The sequence below is a fragment of the Haematobia irritans genome, chromosome 1 (assembly GCF_050003625.1).
Source record: "Haematobia irritans isolate KBUSLIRL chromosome 1, ASM5000362v1, whole genome shotgun sequence".
Classification (NCBI taxonomy): domain Eukaryota; kingdom Metazoa; phylum Arthropoda; class Insecta; order Diptera; family Muscidae; genus Haematobia; species Haematobia irritans.
In genome coordinates, this window is record NC_134397.1 from 260,968,121 (window position 1) to 260,985,509 (window position 17,389).

The 17,389-nt window shown below is 29.7% G+C and overlaps 1 protein-coding gene across 1 annotated transcript in view; it reads left to right on the forward strand.

Moving 5' to 3' along the window:
* Nucleotides 1–17,389, forward strand: part of TkR99D (Tachykinin-like receptor at 99D) — a 279,312-nt gene that overhangs the window by 211,544 nt on the left and 50,379 nt on the right. The window contains exons 6-7 of the mRNA XM_075291122.1: nt 16,389–16,539; nt 16,733–16,929. Of these exons, the coding sequence (XP_075147237.1) occupies nt 16,389–16,539; nt 16,733–16,929 (348 nt within the window). The remainder of the gene's footprint in view (nt 1–16,388; nt 16,540–16,732; nt 16,930–17,389) is intronic.

Below are 17,389 nucleotides of genomic sequence, written 5' to 3' on the forward strand. Positions count from 1 at the left end.
TTTCTACACGGATGACAAAGACTGTTTTTCATATGTTTGGCTATAAACATTATATGTTTGGAATACAAATTTTTAAACACAATATTTTTGAGTGCAAGCATATAATGTTCATAAATTAGCATAACATGTTTGGGACATATATGTTAATATGTTAGAACATATTATGTTTGGGACATAAAATGTTTGTAAATATAATATGCTTGGATGCAAACATATATTAATTTAGAAATAGCCTATAAACATATATGTGTTTAGTAGCTTGGAGCGCTATTTAACAGGGAGCGATATTGAATTAAGTTGGTGGTTGTTGCTTGTTATTACAAAATTAAGATTTTATTTTTCCTTGGGCAATTGATCTGCTACTTCTTTGATCCTTACAAACTGTGTGGTCCGCTGTTCGAATCCCCGTCCGGCAAAAGGTAAAATTAAAATAAAAAAAATCATAAAATTGAATAATTTCTTCTACAATGTTTGTATCACAGAAAAAAGTGCTAATAACTAAAAAATCTCGTGGAAGTGAGAAAGATGTGGGGGAATATACAATTAGGCAGAAACAAAATGTTGAGCATTCAGGTCGAAAACCTATGTTGTTAGCACCTATATTACCTGTTTATTTTCATAATTCATTATGATTGTAAATATATAAATAAATAAATAAAATTTTGAGCACAATATTGTTTGGGAGAATTTTTTTTAAGCATATAATATTTTTGGGTGCAAAATGCTTACAAACATATTATATGTTCACATAATAACATATTGTTTTTTGGAAGACAACATTATTGCATTTGGATGCAAAAATACAAAATGTTTGGAACTTAGACTACCCAAACATATATTGTTTAGACCAATATGCTTTCAAACATATTATATATTGGAAGAGATCAAACATATAAATGTTTGGGCAATACCCAAAAATGTATATGCTTGAAGAAAAATATGTTTGGGAGTATATGTTACAGAAGCGATTTTTTGTGAGCGTTTATAAAAACATTTGTCAAAATGTTATTTCTATAATTTTTTTTTTCAAAGTTGTATTCCTATAAGAAACTTTGTCAACATTTTATTTCCTTAGAAAATTTCGTCAAAATTTTATTTCCATAGAAAAATTTTGTCAAAATTTTATTTCTATTGTATATTTAGGCCAAAGTTTTTTTCTATAGAAAATTTTTTTAAAATTTTAGTACCATAGAAAATTTTGTCAAAATTTTATTTTTATCATTCGTTTTGTTATTATTGGTTTTGTTCTTTAAGCATTGTTGTTGTTTTTTTTTTTCGATTTCAGCTTAAAACCATGCATGTAGCTTAACCAAAATAGGAAAAGAATATTTGTCAAATTTATTTGGACAAAGCCCTATAGACTGCAAGATGGTTGGATGAACGCACGTTTCGGAATTACCACATTCCTCAAAGTTATATTCCTATAGAAAATTTTGTCAAAATTTTATTTCCGTAGAAAATTTTGACAAAATTTTATTTCTATAAAAATTTTTGTCAAGTTTCTGTTTCAAAAAAAATACAAAATTTTTTCAAAATTTTATTTTTATGGAAAAAAAATTAATTTTTGTAGAAAATTTTGTCAAAATTTTGTTTCTATAGAAAAAATTTTTCAATTTTTTTTTTTAATAGAAAATGTTGTCAAAATTTTATTTCTGTAGAAAATCTTGTCAAAATTTTATTTATATAGAAAATTTTGTCAAAATTTTATTTCCATAGAAAAATTTGTCAAAGTTTTATTTCCATAGAAAAATTTGTCAAAGTTTTTTTTTCATAGAAAAATTTGTCAAAGTGTCATTTCCATAGCAATTTTGTCAAAATTTTATTTTTATAGAAAATTTTGTCAAATTTTATTTCTATAGAAATTTTTTTCAATTTTTTGTTCTATAGAAAATTTTTTCAATTTTTTTTCTATTGAAAATTTTATCAAAATTTTATTTCTATAGAAAATTTTGTCAAAATTTTATTTCTGTAGAAAATTTTGTCAAAACTTTATTTCCATAGAAAATTTTGTCAAAATTTTAATATTCTATAGAACATTTTGTCAAATTTTTATTTCTATTGAAAATTCAATGAAAAGTTTATTTCTATAGAAAATTTTGCCAAAATTTTATTTCTATAAAAAAGTTTGTCCAAATTTTATTTCTATAATTTTTTTTCAAAGTTGTATTCCTATAGAAAATTTTGTCAAAATTTTATTTCCTTATAAAATATTGTCAAAATTTTATTTCCATAGAAAATTTTGTCAAAATTTTTATATTCTATAGAAAATATTGTCAAAGTTTAATTTCTATAGAAAATTGAGTCAAGTTTTTGTTTCAAAAAAAAACTATTTTTTTCAAAATTTTATTTTTATGGAAAAAATTTTACTTCTCTAGAAAATTTTGTCAAAATTTTATCTCTATGGAAAATTTTGTCAAAATTTTATTTCAACGTAAAATTTTGTCAAAATTTTATTTCTATAAAATTTTTTTCAAAGTTGTATTCCTATAGAAAATTTTGTCAAAATTTTATTTCCTTAGAAAATATTGTCAAAATTTTATTTCCATAGACTGCAAGATGGTTGGATGAACGCACGTTTCGGAATTACCACATTCCTCAAAGTTGTATTCCTATAGAAAATTTTGTCAAAATTTTATTTTTATAAAAATTTTTGTCTAGTTTCTGTTTCAAAAAAAAAAAAACAAATTTTTTTTCAAAATTTTATTTTTATGGAAAAAAATTTAATTTTTGTAGAAAATTTTGTCAAAATTTTATTTCTATAGAAAAATTTTTCAAAATTTTATTTCAATAGAAAATATTGTCAAAATTTTATTTCTGTAGAAAATCTTGTCAAAATTTTATTTATATAGAAAATTTTGTCACAATTTTATTTCCATAGAAAAATTTGTCAAAGTTTTATTTCCATCAACAATTTGTCAAAGTTTTTTTTCATAGAAAAATTTGTCAAAGTTTTATTTTCATAGAAATTTTGTCAAAATTTTATTTTTATAGAAAATTTTGTCAAATTTTATTTCTATAGAAATCTTTTTCAATTTTTTGTTCTATAGAAAATTTTTTCAATTTTTTTCTATTAAAAATTTTATCAAAATTTTAATTCTATAGAAAATTTTGTCGAAATTTTATTCCTATAGAAAGTTTTGTCAAAATTTTATTTCTGTAGAAAATGTTGTCAAAACTTTATTTCCATAGAAAATTTTGTCAAAATTTTAATATTCTATAGAACATTTTTGTCAATTTTTTATTTCTATTGAAAATTCAGTCAAAAGTTTATTTCTATAGAAAATTTTGCCAAAATTGTATTTCTATAAAACATTTTTTCAAAATTTTGTTTCTATAAAATTTTTTTCAAAGTTGTATTCATATAGAGAATTTTGTCAAAATTTTATTTCCATAGAAAATTTTGTCAAAATTTTAATATTCTATAGAAATTTTTGTTTTTTTTTCTATAGAAAATTTAATCAAGTTTTTTTTGTCAAAATTTTATTTTTATGGAAAAAATTTTATTTCTCTAGAAAATTTTGTCAAAATTTTATCTCTATGGAAATTTTTGTCAAAATTTTATTTCAATAGAAAATTTTGTCAAAATTTTATTTCAATAGAAAATGTTGTGAAAAGATTATTTCTATAGAAAATGTCAAAATTTTATTTCTGTAGAAAATCTTATCAAAATGTTATTTATATAGAAAACTTTGTCAAAATTTTATTTCCGTAGAAAATTTTGTCAAAATTTTATTTTTATAGAAAATTTTGTCAAATTTTATTTCTATAGAAAATTTTTTAAAAATTTTATTTATATAGAAATTTTACCAAACATTTTTTCGAAATTTTATTTGTATAGAACATTTGGTCATTATTTTATTTCAATAGAAACCTTTGTCAAAATTTATGAAAATTAGCCCCAAAACCTGAACCAGGGCCACAAAAATTATATGGAAAACAATAACACCGTTTTTTATACCCACCACCATAGAATGGTGACGGGGTATAATAAGTTTGTCATTCCGTTTATAACACATCGAAATATCGATTTCCGACTATACAAAGTATATATATTCTTGATCAGAGAGAAATTCTATGGCGATATCGCCATGTCCGTCTGTCCGTCTGTCTGTCTGGCTGTCTGTCTGTTGTAATCACGCTACAGTCTTCAATAATAATGCAATCGTGCTGGAATTTCACACAAACTCGCCTTTGTCTTCAGGCAGGTCAAGTTCGAAGATGGGCTATATCGGTCCAAGTTTTGATATAGTCCCCATATAAACCGACCTCCCGATTTGGGGTCTTGGACTTATAAAAACCTTAGTTTCTATCCTATTTGCTTGAAATTGGAAATCTAGAGGTATTTTATGACCACAAAGAGGTGTGCCAAAAATGGTGAGTATCGGTCCATGTTTTGGTATAGCCCCCATATAGACCGATCTCCCGATTATATTTCTAGGGCTTCTAGAATCGATAGTTTCTATCCAGTTCGCCTGAAATTTTAGCACCATAAAGAGGTGTGCCAAAAATGGTGACTATCGGTTGATGTTTAGATATAGCCCCCATAGGTTAGGTTAAGTGGCAGCCCGATGTATCAGGCTCACTTAGACTTGTGATACCACATTAGTGAACTTCTCTGTTATCACTGAGTGCTGCCCGAATCCATGTTAAGCTCAATGACAAGGGACCTCCTTTTTATAGCCGAGTCTGCACGGCGTTCCACATTTCAGTGAAACCACTTAGAGAAGCTTTGAAAACCTCAGAAATGTCACCAGCATTACCGAGGTGGGATAATCCACCGCTGAAAAACTTTTTGGTGTTCGGTCGAAGCAGGAATCGAACCCACGACCTTGTGTATGCAAGGCGGGCATGCTATCCATTGCACCAGGGTGGCTCCCATATAGACCGATTTCCCGATTTTACTTCTTGGGCTTCTAGAATCCGTAGTTATTATCCAATTTGGCTGAAATTTGAAATCTAGAGGTATTTTAGGACCATAAAGAGGTGTGTTAAAAATGGTGAGTATCGGTCTAGGTTTTGGTATATCCCCCATATAGACCGATCTCCCGATTTGGGGTCTTGGGCTTATAGAATCCGTAGTTTTTATCCAACTTGCCTGGAATTGGAAATCTAGAGGTATTTTAGGACCATAAAGACGTGTGCCGAAAATGGTGAGTATCGGTCCATATTTTGGTATAGCCCCCATATATAAATCTAAAATCTGTAGTTTTTATCCAATTTGCCTGAAATTAGAAATCTAGAGGTATTTTAAAACCCTAAAGAGGTGTGCTGAAAATGATGAGTATCGGACCATGTTTTTATATAGCCCCCATATAAACCGATCTCCAAATTTCATTCTTGGTCTTATAGAAACCGTAGTTTTTATTCAACTTGCCCCAAATTGGAAATCTAGAGGTATTTTAGCACCATATAGAGGTATGCCGAAAATGGTGAGTATAGGTCCATGTTTTGATATAGCCATCGGATAGACCGATTACTTTTTGGGCTTCTAGAAACCGTAATTGTTGTCCACTTTTCCTGAAATCGAAAATCTTTAGGTTTTTAGGAATACAAATAGGTGAATACAATTAGGCTTCTAGAATACGTAGTTTTTATCCAATTGGCCTGAAATGATAAATCTACAGGTATTTTACTACTATAAAGAGGTGTGCCGAAAATGGCGTGTATTGGTCCATGTTTTGGTTTATCTCCCAAATAGACCGATACCATAGTTTTTTTTTTCAAATTTGCATGAAATTTTAAATCTAGAAGTATTTTAGGAACATAAAGAGGTGTGCCGAAAATTGTGAATGTCGGTCCATGTGCATTGATAATGAAAATTGCTTGAAACTGAATTATAGTTTCCAGATTTTACTAATGGTAATCATTTAAATAGTGGGGGTACAAATCTACAGATGTTAGATTTTAAATTAAGGCGATATTTCATTTTCATTTCATTTTCTTGCACACTTGCACACGATGTTTATGATTCCTCTAAAACTCAAACAAATATGGTTCTTATAAATCCAGAATCTGATAAAATCTTTGAATTTATCTTCGGGAAGTGTACTGGTTGAACTGATCTTGTCATCACCAATTCCCTCTGAAATTTTCACAGGAAACTATAATATTTGATTCATGGTGGTGGGTATTTAAGATTCGGCCCGGCCGAACTTACTGCTTTATATACTTGTTTTTTACTTCATTTTATTTTTGGGGCCCGTTTGCATTATGAAAACAAACCGAAATATTTTAAATGAAAATAAACTCTTCTTTTTTGGTATTGTGCTTCGTTGGCTGGTGGGCCTTTTTCATTTTCAGACATTTGGCAACGTAGCACTCTAATTCTTCCTTAAGACTTCATATTTTTCTATCCGTTAGGATTAATTTTCACACGGTCCTCTAATTCAAAAATGAAAATTAACCCTAATTTTATTTTTGGGTTCATTTTCCTACTTCAGCTACTTCAGCTATTTTTTCGGGCTGACATTCATTATAAAGCGTCGCACCACATTTGTGGCCCTGTTTCATTTGGGTTTTGGGACTCATTTTCCCGGAGCCCATTTTCCCAGCGCCGATCAATCAATTGGCTCCATATAACCCGCTCTCCTCAATTGACTTCTTGGCTACAAGCTCAATATTCTTGACTATAACCGAAATTTATTTTTTTCTTTTTTCATTTTGAGAAAAATATAGAGATATTTTTGGTCCGTAAGTAGGTGAGTTGCTATAAACAACACAAATAGCGCTTGACTGTAAAAATTTTCTGAGTACACCTAACCTCCATATATTTTCATTTTTGTATGCTGAGTACTTATTTGGCCACTAACAGATTTATTATACCCTGCGCCACACTGTGGAACAGGGTATTATAAGTTAGTGCATATGTTTGTAACACCCAGAAGGAGACGAGATAGACACATGGTGTCTTTGGCAATAGTGCTCAGGGTGGGTCCCTGAGTCGATATAACCATGTCCGTCTGTCCGTCCGTCCGTCCGTCTGTCTGTGAACACATTTTTGTGATCAAAGTCTAGGTCGCAATGTAAGTGCAATCGCCTTCAAATTTGGCACGTGTTCCGTTTTTGGGTCAGAATAGAACCCTATTGATTTTGGAATAAATCGGTTCAGATTTAGATATAGCTCCCATATATATTTTTCGCCCGATATGGACTTATATGGCCCCAGAAGCCAGAGTTTTGGCCCAATTTGGTTGAAATTTTGCACTAGGAGTTCAATTAGTAGTATAGTTATGTGTGCCAACTTTGATTGAAATCGGTTCAGATTTCGATATAGCTCCCATATATATATTTCGCCCGATATGCACTTATATGGACCCAGAAGCCAGAGTTTTATCCCGATTAGCTTGAAATTTTGCACAAGGAGTACAATTAGTAGTATAGTCATGTGTGCCAAATACGATTGAAATCGGTTCAGATTTAGATATAGCTTCCATATATATCTTTCGCCCGATATGGACTTATATGGCCTCAGAAGCCAGAGTTTTGGCCCAATTTGGTTGAAATTTTGCACTAGGAGTACAATTAGTAGTATAGTCCAGTGTGCCAAATTTGATTGAAATCGGTTCAGATTTCGATATAGCTCCCATATATATCTTTCGCCCGATATGCACTTATATGGACCCAGAAGCCAGAGTTTTATACCGATTAGCTTGAAATTTTGCACAAGGAGTACAATTAGTAGTATAGTCATGTGTGCTAAATATGATTGAAATCGGTTCAGATTTAGATATAGCTTCCATATATATCTTTCGCCCGATATGGACTTATATGGCCTCAGAAGCCAGAGTTTTGGCCCAGTTTGGTTGAAATTTTGCACTAGGAGTACAATTAGTAGTATAGTCATGTGTGCCAAATTTGATTGAAATCGGTTCAGATTTAGATATAGCTCCCATATATATCTTTCGCTCGATATGGACTATTATGGTCCTAGAAGCCAGAGTTTTGGCCCAATTTGGTTGAAATTTTGCACTAGGAATACAGTTAGCAGTATAGTCAAGTGTGCCAAATTTGATTGAAATCGGTGCAGATTTAGATATAGCTCCCATATATAGCTTTCGCCCGATTTACACTCATATGACCACATAGGCCAATTTTTTACTCCGATTTAGTTTAAATTTTGCACAGAGAGTAGAATTAGCATTGTAGCTATGCGTGCCCAATTTGGTTGAAATCGGTTCAGATTTAGATATAGCTCCCATATATATGTTTTTCTGATTTCGACAAAAATGGTCAAATTACCAACATTTCCCTTTTAAAATCGCCTCTGCTTAGTCGAAAAGTTGTAAAAATGACTCTAATTTTCCTAAACTTCTAATACATATATATCGAGCGATAAATCATAAATAAATTTTTGCGAAGTTTCCTTAAAATTGCTTCAGATTTAAATGTTTCCCATATTTATACCCTGCGCCATACTGTGGAACAGGGTATTATTTTTTACTAACATTGTGTTCCACCCTAGTGCATTAGTCGACTTAAATTTTGAGTCTATAGATTTTGTAGAAGTCTATGAAATTCTGTCCAGATCGAGTGATATTTAAATATATGTATTTGGGACAAACCTTTATATATAGCCCCCAACACATTTAGCCCCCAACACATTTGATGTGATGTGGTATCGAAAATTTAGATCTACAAAGTGGTGCAGGGTATAATATAGTCGGCCCCGCCCGACTTTAGACTTTCCTTACTTGTTTTAGTTTATTTCTAGCTTAAATATTTTTTTATTACTAATAATTCCGCTACTAAAGGGTCAGATAAACGCATTTCGATAAAAATTTCAGTGTGGTTTTGCTTCATCTGTATAGAATTTGAAATATTATATTTTTTCCAAAGAATCACAATTTCCATAAAAAATCAATTTTTTGTGGAAAAAGAAAAAAAGAAAAAGAAAAAATTTTTTGTGCGATTCAAAGAATTTTCTTTTCCATTGCATTTCTTATGAATTTCGCTCTGCCAATTAGCCCAAATAACACACGTATCATTCCTAAGAATCTCTTAACAAAGCCATTTGTGATTTACTAAATACCTCACATACAAACAAATACAATCCAAGTAATTAAAGTTCTTTATACCACCAAATAGAGAATCAATTGTCTTCCATTCCATTTATTCCAAAACTTCCTCTCCAGATGTTTTGTTTATGCCTGAATGCATTCACGTTCGAGTAATTTTCCATAGCATCATTTGTCTAATTAGAGACGTTTTTGGGGCTTTTATTTGGCCAAATACGTTTGTGTTGGACCACATTTAGCATTGAATTCTATTTGGTTTTATGGGGTATAGTTATCCTTGAAATACATCGAATCATGGCTCCTGATATATGGGAGGCACTGAAACCCCGTTTAATGAATTTCTGCTTTTGGTTTATTTATGTTCATCTATGTTATGGCAAATATACCTGAACTGTATACACATAAGTTGGTTGGATTATCCCAATAGCGATAGGTTTGATTTTTGTATTAACATACGATGTGGTTAATTTGGTGCAATGCCATTTGAAATTTTTAAAATAAACATTTGTTTTAAGATTTAATATTTTCCAAAAAAAAAAATTAAATCCTATACACACAAAACAATTTTTTTTCTGATTCAATCGCGAAATTAATTGATCCAATTAATTTTTTAATTGAAATGTCTTCAATCACAGAAATTATAGTATCAATTTAAAAGTTAATTGAAGGTCCATTAAAAAATTAATTGATGCTATTAATTGATTGATTTTAGTTTCAATTAAACCATTTGTTGAATCAATTAAAATTTTAATTGAAAATTTTCTAAAACTCAATTAAAATTTTAATTGGACAAATTTTCGTGAAATTTCTTTCTGTGTAGTATGGTGATGGTAAGAAGTTGACATTGAAATATCGATTTTCGACCATACAAAGTGCTTTCGTGTCGCACAAAAAATATGTTGCCTCTTTTCGTCATTGTATTTTCCCCAAAATAATAGTGTCATTCCAAAATTATTGTAAATTCCTAACATTGGAATACAGGACCCAAAAGCTGTGACAGTGTCCTTTATATTTTGCAATCAATTTCGAGAATTTTGCACCTTTTTTACCAATCAAAATCGCCATAATACTATCTAACTACGGCCGTTTGCCTGTTGTAATCAGTATTAATTATTGCGGATTTTATTTAAAAAATGTGGAAACATTTTTCTATGGCAAATTTTTTGTCAATCGAAAATTGGATCGATACAATTATACAAATTTTAAAAATTTAAATTTATTTAGAAAACTGTGTAAAAGAAGAATAATTTTGAAGTTACGTTAAAAATAAAGACTTCAGTTTTTTAGCCACATTATTTAATAGTTCGGTAAAAAAAACTGGCTATTCATATAACATGCAATTGTACTTCGGTGCGTATGATGAACATGAAACATACGACTGTAGCTCATACGCACCGTAACACATTACTTCTTTCGCATACAACGAATAGACGTAAATGGAAGGAAGCATCTTAGGGCCTTGCAGGGCCTTGTTGGTGGTCAAAACTAAGAAACATGCGAAATTTGGTTTCAATCGGACCACTCCTTCACGTACCTCCCATACAAAGGGATCAAAAACATGTGATTACATAAAGTGGTGAGATAATACAAATAGCAAAATGTCCGTCATTTGGTAATGGGTATAAATCGCTACTTTTTAAAATTTTGCATATTTGACTAAGTCGTGAGCCAAATTTTGAGATCCTACATAGGAAAATATCACCAAATATTCCCAATTTAAATGTTGATTGAAATGTAAAACTTATTCAATTACAAAATTAATTGATACTTTATTTTTAAAAAAATCATTGTTGAAAAAGTGATTAAAAATAGTTACGTTTTTAACTAAAAAATTAACTGAATTTTGCAATCAATGTCAATTAAAAATTTAATTGAATTAATTAAAAAATAAATTTGAAATCAATTAATTTTTATACCCTCCACCATAGGATGGTGGCCATTCCGTTTGTAAAACATCGAAATATTGCTCTAAGACCCCATAAAGTATATTTATATATATATTCTGGTTCGTGGTGAAATTCTGAGTCGATTTGAGCATGTCCGTCGGTCTGTTGAAATCACGCTAACTTCCGAAAGAAAAAACTATCGACCTGAAACTTGGCACAAGTAGTTGTTATTAATGTAGGTCGGATGGTATTGCAAATGGGCCATATCGGACCACTTTTACGTATAGCCCCCATATAAACCGATGCTCAGATTTGGCTTGCCGAGCCTCTTGGAGGAGCAAAATTAATCCCATCCGGTTGAAATTTGGTATGTGGTATTAGTATATGGTCTATAACAATCATGCAAATTGGTCCATATCGGTCCATAATTGTATATAGCTCCCATATAAACCGATCCCCAGATTTGGTTTGCGGAGCTTATAAGAAAAGCAAATTTCATCCGATCCGTCTTTAATTTGGTACAAAGTGTAAGTATATGGTTTCTAACAACTATGCAAAAATTGGTCCACATCGGTCCATAATTATATATAGCCCCCATATAAACCGATCGCCCGATTTGGCTTGCGGAGCCTCTAAGAGAAGCAAATTTCATCCGAGTCGGCTGAAATTTGGTACATCGTGTTAGTATATGGTCTCTAACAACAGCGCAAAATTTGGTTCACATCGGTCCATAATTATATGTAGCCCCATATAAACCGATCCCCAGATTTTACCTCCGGAGCCCCTTGGAAGAGCAAAATGCACCCGATTCGGTTGAAATTTGGTACGTGGTGTTAGTATATAGTATATAACAACCATGCAGGAATTGGTCCATATCGCTATATGTAGCCCCCATATAAACCGATTCCCAGATTTGACCTACGGAGCTCTTGGAAGAGCAAAATTCATCCGATCCGTTTGAAATTTGGTACGTGGTGAAATTTCGTACATTGCGCTAGTATATAGCCGCTAACAACCACGCCAAAATTGGTCCACATAGCCGACCCCCAAAAATAATCTACCAATATTTTATTTCTATAGAAAATTTTGTCAAAATTTTATTTCTATAGAAAATTTTGTCAAAATTTTATTGTTGTTGTTTTTCTGATTTCAGCTTAAAACCATACATTGACTAAACTACAAGTGTAGCTTAACCAACAGAGGAATAGAATGTTTGTCAAATTTATTTGAGCACAGCCCTACAGACTGCAAAATTTATTTCTATAGGAAATTTTGTCAAAATTTTATTTCTATAAAAATTTTGTCAAAATTTTATTTCTATAGAAAATTTTGTCAAAATTTTATTTCTATAGAAAATTTTGTCAAAAATTTATTTCTATAGAAATTGTTGTCAAAATTTTATTTCTATAGAAAATTTTGTCAAAATTTTATCTATAGAAAAATTTGTCAAAATTTTATTTCTATAAAAAAAATTTGTAAAAATTTTTTTCTATACAAAATTTTGTCAAACATGTATTTCTATAGAAAATTTTGTCAAAATTTTATCTAAAGCAAATGTTGTCAAAATTTTATCTATAGAAAATTTTGTCAAAATTTTATTTCTATAAAAAAATTTTGTAAAATTTTTTTTCTATACAAAATTTTGTCAAACATGTATTTCTATAGAAAATTTTGTCAAAATTGTATCTAAAGAAAATTTTGTCAAAATTTTATTTCTATAAAAAAATTTTGTAAATTTTTTTTTCTGTACAAAATTTCGTCAAAATTTTATTTCTATAGAAAATTTTGTCAAAATTGTATTTCCATAGAAAATTTTGTCAAAATTTTATTTCCATAGAAAATTTTGTCAAAATTTTATTTCTATAAAATTTTTTTCAAAATTTTATATCTATAAAATATCCTCTCAAAATTTTATTTCTATAGAAAATGTTATCAAAATTTTATTTCTATAGAAAATTTTGTCAAAAATGTATTTCTATAGAAAATTTTGTAAAAAATTTATTTCTATAGAAATTGCTGTCAAAATTTTATTTCTATAGAAAATGTTGTTAAAATTTTATCTATAGAAAATTTTGTCAAAATTTTATTTCTATAAAAAAAATTTGTAAAATTTTTTTTCTATACAAAATTTTGTCAAACATGTATTTCTATAGAAAATTTTGTCAAAATTTTATCTAAAGAAAATGTTGTCAAAATTTTATTTCTATAGAAAATTTTGTCAAAATTTTATCTATAGAAAATTTTGTCAAAATTTTATTTCTATAAAAAAATTTTGTAAAATTTTTTTTCTATACAAAATTTTGTCAAACATGTATTTCTATAGAAAATTTTGTCAAAATTGTATCTAAAGAAAATTTTGTCAAAATTTTATTTCTATAAAAAAATTTTGTAATTTTTTTTTCTGTACAAAATTTCGTCAAAATTTTATTTCTATAGAAAATTTTGTCAAAATTGTATTTCCATAGAAAATTTTGTCAAAATTTTATTTCCATAGAAAATTTTGTCAAAATTTTATTTCTATAAAATTTTTTTTCAAAATTTTATATCTATAAAATATCCTCTCAAAATTTTATTTCTATAGAAAATGTTATCAAAATTTTATTTCTATAGAAAATTTTGTCAAAAAATTATTTCTATAGAAAATTTTGTAAAAAATTTATTTTTATAGAAATTGTTGTCAAAATTTTATTTCTATAGAAAATTTTGTTAAAATTTTTTCTATAGAAAATTTTGTCAAAATTTTATTTCTATAAAAAAATTTTGTAAAATTTTTTTTCTATACAAAATTTTGTCAAACATGTATTTCTATAGAAAATTTTGTCAAAATTTTATCTAAAGAAAATGTTGTCAAAATTTTATTTCTATAGAAAATTTTGTCAAAATTTTATCTATAGAAAATTTTGTCAAAATTTTATTTCTATAAAAAAATTTTGTAAAATTTTTTTTCTATACAAAATTTTGTCAAACATGTATTTCTATAGAAATTTTTTTCAAAATTGTATCTAAAGAAAATTTTGTCAAATAAAGGGTGATTCTTTTGAGGTTAGGATTTTCATGCATTAGTATTTGACAGATCACGTGGGATTTCAGACATGGTGTCAAAGAGAAAGATGCTCAGTATGCTTTGACATTTCATCATGAATAGACTTACTAACGAGCAACGCATGCAAATCATTGAATTTTATTACCAAAATCAGTGTTCGGTTCGAAATGTGTTTCGCGCTTTACGTCCGATTTATGGTCTACATAATCGACCAAGTGAGCAAACAATTAATGCGATTGTGACCAAGTTTCGCACTCAATTTACTTTATTGGACATTAAACCAACCACACGAATGCGTACAGTGCGTACACAAGAAAATATTGCGTCTGTTTCTGAGAGTGTTGCTGAAGACCGTGAAATGTCGATTCGTCGCCGTTCGCAGCAATTGGGTTTGTGTTATTCGACCACATGGAAGATTTTACGCAAAGATCTTGGTGTAAAACCGTATAAAATACAGCTCGTGCAAGAACTGAAGCCGAACGATCTGCCACAACGTCGAATTTTCAGTGAATGGGCCCTAGAAAAGTTGGCAGAAAATCCGCTTTTTTATCGACAAATTTTGTTCAGCGATGAGGCTCATTTCTGGTTGAATGGCTACGTAAATAAGCAAAATTGCCGCATTTGGAGTGAAGAGCAACCAGAAGCCGTTCAAGAACTGCCCATGCATCCCGAAAAATGCACTGCTTGGTGTGGTTTGTACGCTGGTGGAATCATTGGACCGTATTTTTTCAAAGATGCTGTTGGACGCAACGTTACGGTGAATGGCGATCGTTATCGTTCGATGCTAACAAACTTGTTGTTGCCAAAAATGGAAGAACTGAACTTGGTTGACATGTGGTTTCAACAAGATGGCGCTACATGCCACACAGCTCGCGATTCTATGGCCATTTTGAGGGAAAACTTCGGAGAACAATTCATCTCAAGAAATGGACCGGTAAGTTGGCCACCAAGATCATGCGATTTGACGCCTTTAGACTATTTTTTGTGGGGCTACGTCAAGTCTAAAGTCTACAGAAATAAGCCAGCAACTATTCCAGCTTTGGAAGACAACATTTCCGAAGAAATTCGGACTATTCCGGCCGAAATGCTCGAAAAAGTTGCCCAAAATTGGACTTTCCGAATGGACCTCCTAAGACGCAGCCGCGGTCAACATTTAAATGAAATTATCTTCAAAAAGTAAATGTCATGGACCAATCTAACGTTTCAAATGAAGAACCGATGAGATTTTGCAAATTTTATGCGTTTTTTTTTTTTTAATGTTATCAAGCTCTTAACAAATCATCCTTTATTTATTTCTATAAAAAAATTTTGTAAATTTTTTTTTTTCTGTACAAAATTTTATTTCTATAGAAAATTTTGTCAAAATTGTATTTCCATAGAAAATTTTGTCAAAATTTTATTTCTATACAATTTTTTTTCAAAATTTTATATCTATAAAATATCCTGTCAAAATTTTATTTCCATAGCAAATTTTCTCAAAATTTGAAGAATTTGAGATTTTATCGAAATTTAAATCCGACTTCAGGCTTTCCTTATTTGTTTTTTTACTAAAATTGTGTTTCGTCCCGCAACGTTAGATTTAAATTTTAGGTACCTAGATTTTGAGTGTATACAATTTTATCTAAATCGGTTCAGGTTCAAATTCATGCATATAGGAATATAAACCTTTATATAGCTCGAAACAAATTTAAAGGATTTGAGATGGTATCAATAATATTGGTCCACAATATGTTGAAGGGTATAGTACAATGAGCCCCATCCGACTTTGAACTTTCTTTACTTGTTTATAAATACATAATATACTGAAGACTGTTGGTATCTGCTCATATTATGATGTGTATTTATATCATTATTTTAGGACCGACTTTGCCTTAAATTTTAAATATAGAGTTCAATTGGCATCAAATGTGAAATTAAGATCTTTTTTGCACACATAAATAAATACGATAATTTATATCGTTCTATTTACGGTACCCCCACAATAGAACTACAAATTAGTGGTATTAAAATGAGATTTAGTTATATCACCCGGATTCGACTCTGGAGTCGGAATCGGAGTCGAGGCTGATGTAAAATTATGGAATCGAAGTCGAGCAAAATTGGCTCGACTTCACAGCCCTGCATTTAATTGTACAAAATTTAAAATTTCACTTAAAAATTCTAAATATTCCAAAAATGTCAAAAAAAAACTTCAATATACAAAATATAAATAACGTAGCATATTTGACCTAAATCAAATCACTCTAACTAGGGTATACGCTTGCAGGCAACAATTAAAGAGCTCCTATTTGCTACATTTAGCATATATTTTAATTACTTTAAATACATAAAAATAAATATCAATGGGAGCATTATTGCTATAAATAAACCATAAATGTTTACTTTAAAAATTTCCATCTTATCTAAAGCATTCACATTTTCTTCGATATTTTTTCTCCTTCACAGCTACAATATTTTATTTATGATACTCACGTATTTTTTGCCCGTCATATCCATGACAGCCACATATTCCCGTGTTGGTTTAGAGCTATGGGGTTCCAAAGCCATTGGTGAATACACACCACGTCAAGTGGAGAATGTTAAAAGTAAACGAAGGGTAAGTAAATTCACGTAACCCACATGATCACAAAAACAAAGAAAAAATCATTTAAAAAATGTTTACCAATCAAAAAAATGTCACCATCAGTAAAAACCTCGATTGCTATTTACATTTAGCTCCCCCCAAAAAAAAAATATTTTTTAATTGCTTCTATGGATTTTTTATTTACTTTATTTTCCTTCCCAACCAGGTGGTGAAAATGATGATGGTTGTGGTTTTAATATTTGTCGTTTGTTGGCTACCATTTCATGCGTATTTTATCGTAACATCCTGCTATCCAGCCATAACAGAGACCCCGTTCATCCAAGAGGTCTATCTTTTCATTTACTGGCTGGCAATGAGCAATTCTATGTACAATCCCATTATATATTGCTGGATGAATTCGAGGTAAGTAAAGAGACGTTATATTCTACTCTCCGATGGGGAGGAGAGTGAAGATATATGCGTTTCTTAAAGAAAATAGACCAGCATATTTTCGTAAATAAAAAAAAGAAAGAAATCAATTTCTTGCATTCGTTTTCTCTAGGGAAACTCTAACAGGATATGTAAATATTTTTATGATTGAAAGCATTTATTGCTTTACCAAGTATGCTGGCTTTACATTGAGAAAAAAAAACGTGTTTTCATTAAAAACGATACTAAATCAATGTTATGACTTATGGCGATTTCGATTGGGAAAAATGGTGCAGCATTCTCGAAATTGATTGCAAAATATCAAGGACACTATCTTCGATTTTGGATCCGGTATCCCTTACAATATTATGAATTAACAATAACTTTGGAATGACAATATCATTTGGGCGAAAAAACAATGAAGGAAAAAGTAGTGTAACACCAAGGCAACATA